This window comes from Belonocnema kinseyi, chromosome 5, assembly GCF_010883055.1.
Source record: "Belonocnema kinseyi isolate 2016_QV_RU_SX_M_011 chromosome 5, B_treatae_v1, whole genome shotgun sequence".
Taxonomy (NCBI): Eukaryota; Metazoa; Arthropoda; class Insecta; order Hymenoptera; family Cynipidae; genus Belonocnema; species Belonocnema kinseyi.
Window position 1 is genome coordinate 6,773,198 of NC_046661.1, and position 13,611 is coordinate 6,786,808.

The 13,611-nt window shown below is 34.7% G+C and overlaps 1 protein-coding gene across 1 annotated transcript in view; it reads left to right on the top strand.

The window, feature by feature from the left end:
• LOC117172902 (protein unc-79 homolog) overlaps positions 1 to 13,611 on the top strand; it is a 1,455,529-nt gene that overhangs the window by 1,062,578 nt on the left and 379,340 nt on the right. Inside the window, exon 22 of the mRNA XM_033361197.1 lies at positions 12,826 to 13,027. Coding sequence (XP_033217088.1) covers positions 12,826 to 13,027 — 202 coding nt within the window. The remainder of the gene's footprint in view (positions 1 to 12,825; positions 13,028 to 13,611) is intronic.

The window sequence follows — 13,611 nt, forward strand, 5'->3', positions numbered from 1 at the left end:
GCGAGGGCGCATACTTTGAATAAAATATTTCTTATCATTCTCTTGAAATAAATGTGTTTTTTTCTTGAAAAAATACCGGTTTCATATGTATACACCTGGTATGTCCGACAAAAACTGCCTGAGTTTTGTCTAGGTTGAGAGTCAATCTATTCTTCCAGCTCCAGAGGTTGACGTGATCGACATTCTCCTGGACTGGAACGAGTAATCTACTTAGAAAAGAAATCGGTCGCGATACGTAAAATTTGAAATCGTCAGCATATTTGCGGTAGCTACAATGTTGCATTTAACTTCCAAGGTCAGAGGTGAACAAATTGGAGAGGAGAGGTGCCAAAATGGAAACCTAAAGAACCCCACTCTTGACGTCCCACCAGTCAGAAATCCCAACTCTACAATCAATAATTCAGTGGCAGCGATTATAAAAACAGGATTAGAGCCATTTGATGATAGAACTTGACACATTACAATATTGCAATTGTTGTAGGAGTAACTTTCGGTTAACCTTTTTAAAAGCTTTCGCAAAATCAAATAGGCCAGCAATAGTGATCTCCCTATTATCCACTGCTTGTTTGAGATCCGTCTTTACTTTAAGGGAAGCAGTGAGAGTGCTATATTTCGCCAGAAAACCCAATTGCATCGGGTTACTAGCCCTTGGTCTTTCGAGAAATTTGGAAACATGCAGGTGAACAATTTTTCAAGTGGTTTAGATAGTGCACATAAAATAGAAATTGGGCGTAAGACTGTCGAGGAAGTAGGTTTAGAAAATTTAGGAACTGGGCAAATAACTGCCTTTTTCCAGATATTTGGGAAAACACCGACCTTTAGGGAAGCATTATAAATATGCAAAAGGAAAGGAAAGATAATTGGAAGGGAAATTTTAATCATTTTCATTAATATTTCATTTAGTTCCGAAAAAATTGTTGAAGATGAATCTAGAATATTTGGAGGCAATTTTTTAATTTAAAGAGACAAAGACTGATAAGCTGTTTGGAATTTGAGGAGATTATTTAGCATGCAAAATTCGATTTTTTGTTTTGAAGAATGGATCATCGAATGGCCCCATTTTTTGCATTATTTCTGTTATCCGAAAAATTATTTAAATGCGTGTTGTGTTTACTATCGACAGTTATATGATGAATACGCACGGAATAAGAAACCATAGCGTCGCCCTCTCGACCTTCGTTCAATAGGGAAGAAAAGGCATAGGTAATGGGGATCCCTTCTCCAACTCGTTTAACTTTGAACAAAAGAGACAGTTGATAATCCGGCTCGTAGGACCATGTTTGGTCGAGTAATAAATGAACTTTTTATTTTTGAAACACTGAACTTACTAATCTTTACTTATATTAAACGAGACACAATGATTCAAATATATAACATTTATTCCAATTCAAGAGATGTACGACTCAAGTCGGAAGAAATTAAGTTACAAGTAATAGTTCAATTTCCCAAGATATCGCTACCCGGTTCCCTTTCTTATCTTAGTAGAAGAAGAAAAAAGGAAAAAGGTTAGAAAAACCAGGGCTTCGTTTATGGTCACAGAAATCACTTAGAATATAAACAATCAATATAACAATAGATTTAATGCTTTCACGATGATTCATTTTAATAACAAGAGATATTTCAGGTTTCACTCGTGTAAAAAACTACGAATTTTGCCGACGTTTCGTGAACATTCAAATTCACTTCTTTAGGGCTGACCTGAAGCTTAAGTATCAGGTTATGTTGTTCTTATGTAAACTCTCTACAACGCCTGTGATTGGCCAGAGCGCCCCAACGTTGGGACTGGTCCAACCTGATTGGCGAATCAAGACTTTTTAATTTAAAAACCTGAGAGGACGGAAGACCAAATCGGATTGGTATTATATTCACTGTCCCTATTGATGTTATTAGGGTGTTTTAAGATTTCGATTGCTTCTCTATGTTTTCTTGGAAAAATGTTTTGCAGTTTTGCAATGACTATTGTTCTGTCAAATAAAATGTTTTGTCCTGTTTCGATATGATGTTCAGCTAGAGCTGATTGCGCGAAATGTTTTAGCCTCACTTTACTCTCATGTTTCTTTATACGTTGGTTCACCGCTCTCCACGCTTTCTCCAATATAGACTTTGCCACAAGAACAAGGGATTTTATATACGGCTGGATCACTTAGGGGTGCCTTTCTCTCTTTAGGGTTATTTAGTAGTTGTCCTATTTTCGCAGGTGGTTCAAATATGGTTTGGATGTTGTGTTTTTCGTAAATTATTCCTATTTGTTCCGTGACTCCTTGTATATAGGGTAGGATGATGGTCATTTTTCTCTCTCTTTCTTTCGTAGGTTGTGTTAACTTCTTTTTTTGAGTGTATTTTCTTATTGCTTTATCAATTTGTTTGAACAGGATATAGACATTGACTATTACAGGTATAATTGGGGATCCTATGGCTGCCCCTCAGGTTTGTTCGTAGAAAGGGTTATTGAACGAGAAGTAAGTATAATTAAGACAGTGTTCTATCAAAGGTACGAGCTCGAAAGGAAATATTGTAAAAGATTTAATAATGTCAATTGTATCAGAGATTGGTACTTTCGTAAAGAGAGATACTATGTCAAAACTCACTATGATGTCCTGGGGTTGAATGTGAATCTTTATCTTTTTGATAAAGTCAAACGAGTTTTGGTCGTGGGCGATGGGGTTTCTGTAAAAGGATTTAGTTTTGTAGCGAGGAAGCGTGCTGGGTCGTAAGTTAGTGAGTTTATTGCGCTGACGATCGGTCTGAGTGGAAAATTATCTTTGTGGATTTTGGGGAGTCCGTAAAATCTTGGAGAGATGAGATTAGCAGGTCTCTACTTAGATATTGTTTGGCTGTTAAATTTAGAGTCTTTAGGAAGAGTTTTTGTTTTACTGACTATTGTTTTTGTAGGGTCCTTTTTAAGTTTTTTTCTTGTTTTGTTAAATTTGAGGAAGAAACTAGAGCTTGGCGTAAAATGTTACCCGTTCTACGTCGTATGTACTTTGCTTCTTCGGTGGAAGGGTATATATTGTGGATTCTAAATTGCTGATGATTCTTCTTTTCGCATTTTCGAAGGAGTTACTGCAAAATTATGTCCATTACACAAGGCTGAAATCATTTAATTGTTGAGATGATAGTCAGAGATGTTTTTTACTGTATCTTTTACTTGTGTTTGTTTTACTGGAAGTAATTTGTCGATTTTTGTTTTTTTTATTTTTGAGTGGAAAGCTCTTTAATCCGTTGGGATTGCTCAAAAGATATACGGTCGAATGTGGACTCTCTTCGTAGAGTTCTTTGATATTAGATTTAACGCTTTCACTCGTGTGAAAAACTACGAATTTTGCGCTCTGGTCAATCACAGGCATTGTAGGTAGTATACATAAGAACACCATAACCTGATACCTTAGTTTCAGGTCAGCCCTGAAAAAGTGAACTGCAATGTTCACGAAACGTCGGCAAAATTCGTAGTTTTTTACACGAGTGAAACCCGACGTGTCTCTTGTTATCAATCATATAATAACTTTCGTCGATTTAAAGACCAGCCTAATCAACAAAAGAGATCAATACATGGCGTGTGCCAATCCACATAACGTGCTACAATTGCGGATATAATAGAAATATTAGGTTTTTAGAATGGATTATCCATCCCGTAAACCCTTCTATGCGAGCGACGTAACACTGGCACGACCCAGCGTTGTGGTCGAGAGATTAGATAAGCAAGCTAGTCGAAATAAAGAGAGAGAAAGTATGAAAATAAATAAGTATAGGAATAAAAAACAGAGCTGGAGCAAAATAAACACGAATTTACATCCAAAATATAAAGATAGGGAATTAAAAAAAGATCTTAAATGTACATCAGAACCTGATAAAGAGAAGAGGGATTCTAAATTGGATACAATTGAAGGGCCATACTACATACATCCGTAAGTGCCAAATATTCGGAAATCGGTGTATTGGCTTAAACTACTTCTTTCCCCCTAACTTGTTTCCCTGTCGAAGATTTTGGTCCAGTTCGACCCGAAATTAGGTCTAGGAAAAAAGTCAATGCATACGAGCGTATGTCACACGATGCTTGCTGGCATAAGTGCCATGCTTCATAGTGCGGTGTCACCACGACGTCATTGATTTTCAAAGCACGTGTCTATTCTAGTTTTTTGAAGTTTATCCGTTAAAAATTACGAATTCTTGGAAAGCAATAGTTACTGCAAAATTTAATTTTTATTTGTCTAAATTAAAAATTACTGATATATTACTAATAGCTTAAAGTATGTTTTTTTCTCTTAAATTAAACAATTAAACAGTTACGAAACTTTTTATGTGTCAAAATTAAAACATTTTGGTGCTCGTCAATCTTTTACCCATGCTTTCTTGCACGTGGTTATCTTTTTTAAAGTGCTCTTTTTGTGATTTAATAGAGTTAACCAATACCTCAGAAGTACTCTCTTGTTTTTTTTTTTTAATTGAAAAATAAAACAGATACGCTCATTTTTGTACATTTGGCAAAGGTTTTCGCGGAGATGGATGCTTCTTTCAGGATGTTCGTTTCATAATTCGATTAAGCCTAACAATTGCACTTACGTCCGTATGCAGTGTGCCACTTCAATTATTAGTAAAGTAGAACTAAAAACTGATTATATATCAGATCAATTATTATTTGCGATGAGTATAAGCAATTAGTATCATTTAAAAAATAATTCGGTAATAAATAATATTCTACGCGTAAAAATAGGAAGGAGGAAAAATATAGACTTTTGTGAAGGACATTTCAGAAAACAGTAATATGGGCATTTAACTTGTTGCAATTTGCATTCTTCGCTAAGTTTGGCATTAGGATGTTAAACATTTATTGCAATCGTTTTTTTTGCAGTGTTAAAAATTTTAAAAAATATCATAACTTCTGCTAAAGGCGACTTCAAGCGCATCCATAGTCACTTATGTAGTATGCTACTACTGAAAAGGATGTGCTTGACCTTCTCATAGAAAATTCAACTCAGAATCCGAATTGCATTGAATTAAAGGTTCATCTTACTGTTTTTTAGGTTTTGTTTCATGATACGGAAGCGATACTATGTTGATACTATAAGGGTACGCTGTTGTGTATCCTTTCCGTTTATTCGGTCGAACACGGTAAGTTATTTTAATTGCTTTTGTTAAGTAGTTTAAAATGGTTCAGTATATAAAATTAATTTTTATTGATAACAATGATGAAAGGGCGGGCGAAACAGAAAATTGTTACTCTCCTGCAATGACTTGCGAATTCTTGGGCGAGTGGGTTATATGGGTATTAAGTACCGCTATACGAAACAGATGCGGGTGCGTGCTTAGCCAACTTAGGCAGAAGGGATGATCAAAGCCAGGGCGTTGGGACCAGGCTGATAACCGAGGATCAAGGAGATCGTTTGTCGACACGAAGCATTAGCAGCGATCGCACGTTTGGTTCTCGACTCTTATACGAGGAATAATTTTGAAGCTCATCGGGATAATAGATCACCACAAATCTAGGTAAGGAGGACAGAGGAGAACTTAAGGGTGTTTTTAATTCCATTAAAGTAAAAAAACCGTGAAAATTAAACTCTTACTCCTTTTCCTTTGCTCAACAATTCTCCTCCGCCTGAATAGACTGAGGCTGCACTGAAGAGCTACCCGTTCATCCTTGCGCAACCCATTCTTATTAGAACACAAGGATGCCAGTCTGTAGGCCTTTGAATATCCTGGTAAAAAATACAATTTGGTTTGAGTAAGGCGGAAAAGAACGACATTGCGTTCTCCACACTTTTTCCACCTAGCCTGTATTGGCAACTTGTTCTTTACAAGAACCAATGCAGCGAGGATAAACAAATTATAGGTCAAATTAGATTCAGAGTGCAATGGACCTTAATGAGTTTTGTCTCACGGAATCATGTTCTTAGGAATTAGCACCACTCCTAAAATAGTATCATGACTTTTGTGAGGAAAAACGAGAAAGAGGAGTAAAAAGTAGATCTTTTGAAAATTTTTGAAAGTAAAAAAAATGAGCGGATGTAAGTTTATTTTATAAAACGTAATTTTATAAAACAAAGGGGAATCTCTATCCTCTTTTAAAAACAGGGAGGAAAATGACGAATAACACACTTAGCTTGCGATAAAAAGAAAAATTAAATGGAAAATATATGGCAATTTAGGAAATTTCGATTAATTTACCTCCTTTCAGTTCACAATTTTGACTCTTGCTTCTATGGGCTCATCTCTCATAAAAATAAAAATAACGATTTGCATAAAATAAGGCAAAATGAACAGATTTAAAATTAGAGTCACCATAGATCCAGAACTCAGGGATAATTACATAACAAAGGGGCTTCTAATGCAAAACTATTTTCAGATCAATGGACTAAAGGTAGAAAAGAGTGAATTATAATTCAATGTCCATTTCGAACCAGAAATGGTTTACGAAAACTTCTCCAAATAAGCGTAATTGAAGCTGAATAAGAAATGTAAATACAATCGGTAAATTAAAACGAAATAAAAGTCAAAATTCCCACGCTCAATTAAATTGGTATAATAGCTCCAAACGCAAGCCGATAATCGGATTAAATTCTAGTTCTTGAAAAATTAATTTAGAATTACGAAAGTTAGAAAATAATTTTTTATTACTAAAAAGAAATTTTTTTATATATAATAAAAATGGCTGGTAAGCAACCAACCCAAAACAACAATTAATGAATTTGCAAATTAATCTGAGGGTGAAAAATCCCAATCAAATATTGATTCGAATTCAAATCATGAGGGAGAAAAAAATCTTGGTGGATCGAATGTCAATAAGGACAGCAATGCAACAGATCTCATAATAAATAGGAATACATTAAACGTAAACAATGTTGACCAAATAAATGTGAATAAAGATGTAAGAGAAAAGGAACCGTATTCTGGGGAAGACAAACTGAAAATTATTATAAATGGTATGAACAATTTACAAGCGAGGGTTAACGATACATTTTCAAACCAAAATATACTATATGACTCGGTCAAAGAAAGTCAGGAAAAAACTAGGCAAGAAATCACCGTAGTTTACGAAAGAATTGATTATTATGCTAAAAACTTAACCGAGAAAATAAATAGAGAAGTCAGCGGTATGAATGAAAGGTGCGAGACTCAGGGTAAAGCGTCGAGCAAAAAGTAAATTCATTAACAAAAGCAAGCAAAGAAATCCATGAACATCAAGCCGATCTGCTTGTTGCCAATATGCAAAATAGAAAGCGATTTCAAGATATTGAGGAACAACAATGTGTATCGGAAAAACGAGTAGACCAAAATATGGGTGTTTCAAATATGAGAATTCCTTGGATAAAAAACTATCCAGTTCCAAAATTTTCAGGTACTAATCGTGAACGTCCTATGATGTTTTTAAATGAATTCGAGCAATACCTGAAAGCAATCGACGTTAGAAAAAATGATTTTCCATTTGTAATTCAATCATGTCTAGAAGGGATGGCCAGAGAATGGTGATATGTAGTCCGCGAAAATCTTAGTGATGATCTGATATCGTTTAAACAAAAATTCATAAAAAAATTTTGGAACGATGATATCCGTTTTAAAATTAGAAAGGATTTACAATATGGTTACTATATACCCGAAAAACTTTCAAGACCGAAATATGCGTTCATAATCATAAACAACGCAAGAGATTTAATTCCACCACCCTCTGACGAAGAAGTCAGGGCCGCGTTTGTTACTAGAAATATGGACCAAGCGGGGCCATTAAACTACCTTGAAAACTATTCGCCACGAGATAATTCAGCCTGCAATCAAGGTTATTGTAATCGACAGCAAAACTTTCGCCGGAACAATAGAAAAATTTTTCGGGAGAATGATAGATACAATTTCAGAATAAATAACATTTATCCAAACCAGGATTATCCGCGTGAAGATCAACATAAAAACAATTATGAGCACGATCAGTGGGAATCAAAATTTAGAAATTATAAATCACATTACAGAAATAATTATTCAGATAGAAATCGCGTCGTGATTATTATGGAAATCAAAATCTAAGATTCAATAATCGGAAACGTCACGATGACAGAAATCAGGGTTTTGCAAATCGACAAAACCGGGGTTCTTATAATAACAAGGGTCAAGTGTTTTAATTGGAAAATTATCAACATAGAACTATAGAAAATCGTAAAACAAATTACAATGTGTTCGCTGATCGACCTCAAAATTATCAAAACAAAAATGGTCAATGGTTTAATGGTCCTAATCGTTCAAATGGCAATAATTCTTATAATGACTCTTATAAAAAGAGAAAATCACACACCTTGTATGGTACAGTAGAAAATGGTATATATAGGCGAGAAAATAATGGTTCACGTAATGTAAGCTCTAGGAATGGGCAAAGGAAATCTCAACAGGATAGTAAAAATATAAGTAAAGCTCATGGAATGACTGAAATGCCCCGAGATAATTATGAGGTGAAACGTACTCGTTGTTTAGAAAATAAGGTAGAAAATGAAAATTGTACAAATAGTTGCGAGAACTCGGGAAACGCTCGAGCCTCGATTTGGGAAAATGCTACACGATGGAGGCAAATCCGGTGCCGAATGATTTGAAAAAAACCCTCTTCCCTTAGACATGCGAGGTGACTTGTTAGAAAATGATGATAATGAAGTGGTAAAAGAACTTGATAAATTGTCCAGTAATTAATTTTGAAATAAAAAACACAAAAAGTAAGGCTTTAATTGGTACTGGAAGTGAGGTAACATGTATTTCGGAAATTTTGTATAAAAACAATTATGAGAGATTTAAAAAATGCGATTTATTACCTGTAGTAGGAACAAGCACTGTAGGAGCTACTGGGGCGCAACCTGTAAAATTGAAACATCAGGTTTATGCGAATTTTAAAGTGGGCAATTGGAATGGAGCCTATGTATTTTTAATAGTACTAAAGCTAAATAAAGAATGCATAATTGGGATCGATTTGTTGAAAAGAATAAAAAGTAAAATAGATTTTAATAATAATACTATGGAATTAAGAGATGAAGAAAAAAATTAAAATTTAATTTGTGGACTACGTACATTCAAGTTTTAAATTTTTTGTTTTGTTGTGTTGGTACACTCATCACGATCATATGTTCATAGTTCTGACTATTTAGCTCGTGTTGTTTTTCTGGCCGAGGTGTAAAAGGTTAGAAGGTTTTGGTGTGCTCGGCGATTTTCTTCTTTCGAAAAAAATTAAGCAAAGAGTTTGCATTAAATTTTGTGTGAAAAATGGAATCCAGTGCTCTAAAACTCTTGAAATGTTGACAGTTGTATACGGTGAGTCTACTCTGAGTAAGAAAAATGTGTATAAGTGGTACAAACTGTTCCAAGAAGGCCGAGAAGATGTCGAAGACGAACCTCGCCCTGGACGTCCCAGCACGTCAACAACAGATGAAGACGTTCAAGCAGTGGAAGAAATGGTGTTGAAAAATCGCCGAATTACCATCAGAGTAGTTGCTGAAGATGTTGGCATATCGGTTGGCTCATGCCATCCTATCTTTTCGGACGTTTTGGGCATGAGACGTGTGTCAGCGAAATTTGTTCCAAAACTGCTTAATTTTGATTAAAAGATCCATCGCATGAGCATCGCTCAGGAGATGTTGAATGAAGTCAATAATGATATTCACCGGATTTGGCCCCCAGTGACTCTTCTTTTCCAAAAACTGAAGAGACCCATGAAAGGACATCGATTTTCAACGATTGAGGCTATACCACAAAATAATAATCAGAAGTGTTTCGATGATTGGAAAAAGCGTTGGCACAAGTGTATTATATCTGAGGGGGATTACTTTGAAGGGGACAATATAAATATTGAGGAATAAATTAATATTTTTTGAGAAAATCATAAAGTGACCTTATTTTTTGAACACACCTCGTATATATACATAAACACGAATTGCAAATCGACGACAAAAGACCTTTTTTGATGTGAACTTATCCCATACCTATATTTCTTAGGGATAAGGTGAACAGGGAGATAGAAAACTTGCTCGAGTTAGGAATCATCCAGAGGTCAAACAGCGCTTATATTAACCCTCTAGTTATCACCACGAAAAAAGATGGATCTTTATGAATTTAGGGTCACGCCTTTTGGATTAAAAATAAGTACGGCGGCACTTGTAAGGCCATTAGATTTAGTTTTTAAAGGAATTGGAAATTTTATAATAACATTCATTGATGATGTGCTATGTGCAACTGAAAATACATCTCAACATCTAAACCATCTTGAATTTCTTTTTAAACGCCTACAAGACCACAACGTGACGGTTAACTTAAAAAAATCTGATTTTTTTCGTCCTGAATTAAAATTCCTACAACACATTTTAACACATTTGGGAATAAAACCTGATCCCCAAAATATAAAAGTAATTCATGAATTGCCAACGCCGAGAAATTTTAAAGAATTGAGAGGCTTCTTAGGGCTGGTAAATTACTATACAAAATTTACCAGCGAACATGTTCAAGAAATAATACCACTTCTCTATTTTCTAAGAGTAGGAAGCAGATGGATTTGGGACGTAAAAAAAGAGGATGCGTTCAAAAAAGTCAAAGGGTTATTTTGCGAATTTGTTATTCTTACTTATCCCGATATAAGTAAACCCTTTTACTAAGAAACGGATGCCAGTGAAGTAGCATTAGAAGCCGTACTTTACCAAACTGACGTGGAGGGGGAACATCTACCAATATCATTCGCCAGCAGAACTCTCAAGGGATCCGAGCTTTCGTACTACACCACAGAAAAAGAGCTACTAGCAATTGTGTCGGCTCTAATAAAATTTAGATCCTATGTTTTGGATGCCAAGTTGATCATCCGAACGGAGCACAAAGCGCTCACCTTCTTGAAAACTTGCAAATTGGTAAGCGGAAGGCTCATCTGTGGGATCATGGCGATATAAGATTACTGGTTTGAAATACAGCATGTGGAAGGACGGAATAATGTAGTGACGGATAGTGTAAGCAGACTACCATCCCGTGAATCTGGATATCCCATTGATTTGAACGTAGGAAAAATCTTTCTTTACGCATTAGCAAAAAGACCCTCATCTGAGCTATAAAAACGATTGAAGAATTTTTCCAAAGAGAAAAAAGAAGATCCTACCCTGCAGCAAAGGTTCGAAACAATTAATGAACGTAAAACAAAAAAATTCGAGATCTACGAAAAATTAATATATTTTACAACTAAAGTAGGAAAGAAACTTTGCCTAACCAGAAGCATTATCTATCATATCATAGATGACTGTCACGAATTATATGCTCCTGTAGGCGCGCAAAGAGTTTTCAAAATGCTGAATAAGTATTTCTACTGATAATATATTTTATGCTTTCACGATGATTCATTTTGATAAAAAGAGATATTTCGAATTTCACTCGTGTAAAAAAACTACGAAATGTTTGCCGACGTTTCGTAAACATTGCAGTTCACATCTTCAGGGCTGACCTAATTATTTACTGACCCAATTATTTATTATTTATTTCTACTATCCTCATTTTGCTAAAATAATTAGAAGAAGAATAGCAAGTTGTGATTCATGTTAAAAGAACAAAGTCACAAACAAAACGTGTCACAAGCCAAACGTGTTACGCAAAAATGCGAAATTATGCTAAAAAAAAACCTGGAGAAATCCATTTAATCTATTTCTATGGCCCTCTACCAGCTTCAAGAAGTTGTTACTATACATTTTATCCACTGTCGATGCTTTTAGCAAATACGTAAAGTTGTACCTGATAAGGTACTAAAGGTATTAAAGGAGGAAGGAGTGCTAGCTGCATTCTCATCAATTCGTCATTCACATAGCAATATTGTGGAAAGAATCCATAGAGAATTGTCAAGATTTTTCAGAACTCTTATCAAAGAACGACACAACTCTTGGTGGAGCTGGATAAGAATCATCGAAAACTGCATGAATGAAATCCATCATTAAAAGACAGAATGCACACATATTGAAATCCAGCTATATAAAAGGCCAAAAAGAGCGTGGAAAATTGGCTCAAACTGCCTCCATTAGCCCCCAAAATTAGATATGAGAGAAAGATCCAAGCGACCCATGAAAATATACTACGCAAAGCGAAACAAAGAACAGAGTAATTTAATCGGACCCATAAAATTACTAAGTTAAAACTTGGTGACATGGTTTTACTAAAAATGTTAAATAGATCCGACAAAGGAAATAAGATTTTGGAAAATTTTCTACAAATATATGATGGGCTTTTCGAGATTAAAAAGGAAGTAAAACCGGGCACGTACATCCTGTGGAATCCGGAAAAAGAAGAGGACAAAGGGATATACCATTCACAGAACTTAAATCGGTACACCTAAAGAACAGAAGAGGATAACCTCAAAATTAGTTAGTTTCTAAGAGCGTTAGCAAAGTAAGTAAGTAATGTAAAAAGATAAAATTAAGATTTTGATAAATAGAATAGCCATGAAAGCATAAGTATCTAAGAATAATAGACTAATTTGAAAATAGGTGAAAAGTTAACAAAAATGAACAATCTACAAAAATCCAGAATTACTAACGAATAAGAATAAGAATCACTACCCTTGTCTAACTAAAAAAAGAAAGAGAAAAACATCATAGAATTAAAAATAATTATAAAAAAATAACAGTCAGAATGCAATTATAAATCTAGTTAGAAAGCATGTATATATAGAATAAAAAAATAAGGAAAACAAAACTATATTTCAACTTTTATTTCAGATAAAATCTCCCATTAATTATATAATTCACTTACCCAGTCTAGAAAGCCTTTTATTTGTGTATTAAGGAATTATGCAAATCATTTTAAATAAATGCTAATGCCATAACAAAAAATTTATTCTATTTACAGTCACTGATCTTCTGCCTTGAGACACAATTTGACTCTGTCATAGTCGATAGACCAATGATACTACAGTCAGTGTATCAGTTGCACAACAGTTTAAGTGACAGAAGGATTCTTACGTGGGAATTTTTTCTTAATCGATTTGACGCTTTATTCCTGGAAGCACAGATCAGCCTGGAGCGATCGGGAGATTTAACATGTATTCGTGGTAAGTCGTAGCATTATAATAAAACAGCAAGCGAGATGTAATTTTCTTTATTACCGACTGGTCGTAGCAAGAGATAATAAGTGACGCAAATCACTTATACGTGACACATGATTTATTTTTTATCATGCAACTTTCTTCGTCTAAGATATTGTAGATCCAGAGCTATCTGAGGGCTATCTTGAAATCTCAACCTTTCTTTAATGGCTGTAAATTAGGCCAGTTTGAAAATAGCGAATTTTAGATAATTGAATCCTCATTATGAAACAAGTTGAGCTAACTAATCAGGATGGAGGAAATATTTTTAATCATTCATTTTTCATCATTATTATAGCTAGCCGCCAAGGTTATTAGGGTAGAAAAATGGTTTAAAAAACGGGTTTTCCTTCTTTTTATCATAAATTGACATGTATTTTCAGAGCATGGTTACTCTTATCTTTATTTTTACTTATTAATAATAATTTATGATTAATATATATACATACATACATACATGCATTACAAGCATACATTCATACATACATACATACATACAGAGTATCCCGCGAGAACTGTAGTTAATTGTGTGTGTGTGAGGGGGGGGGGGG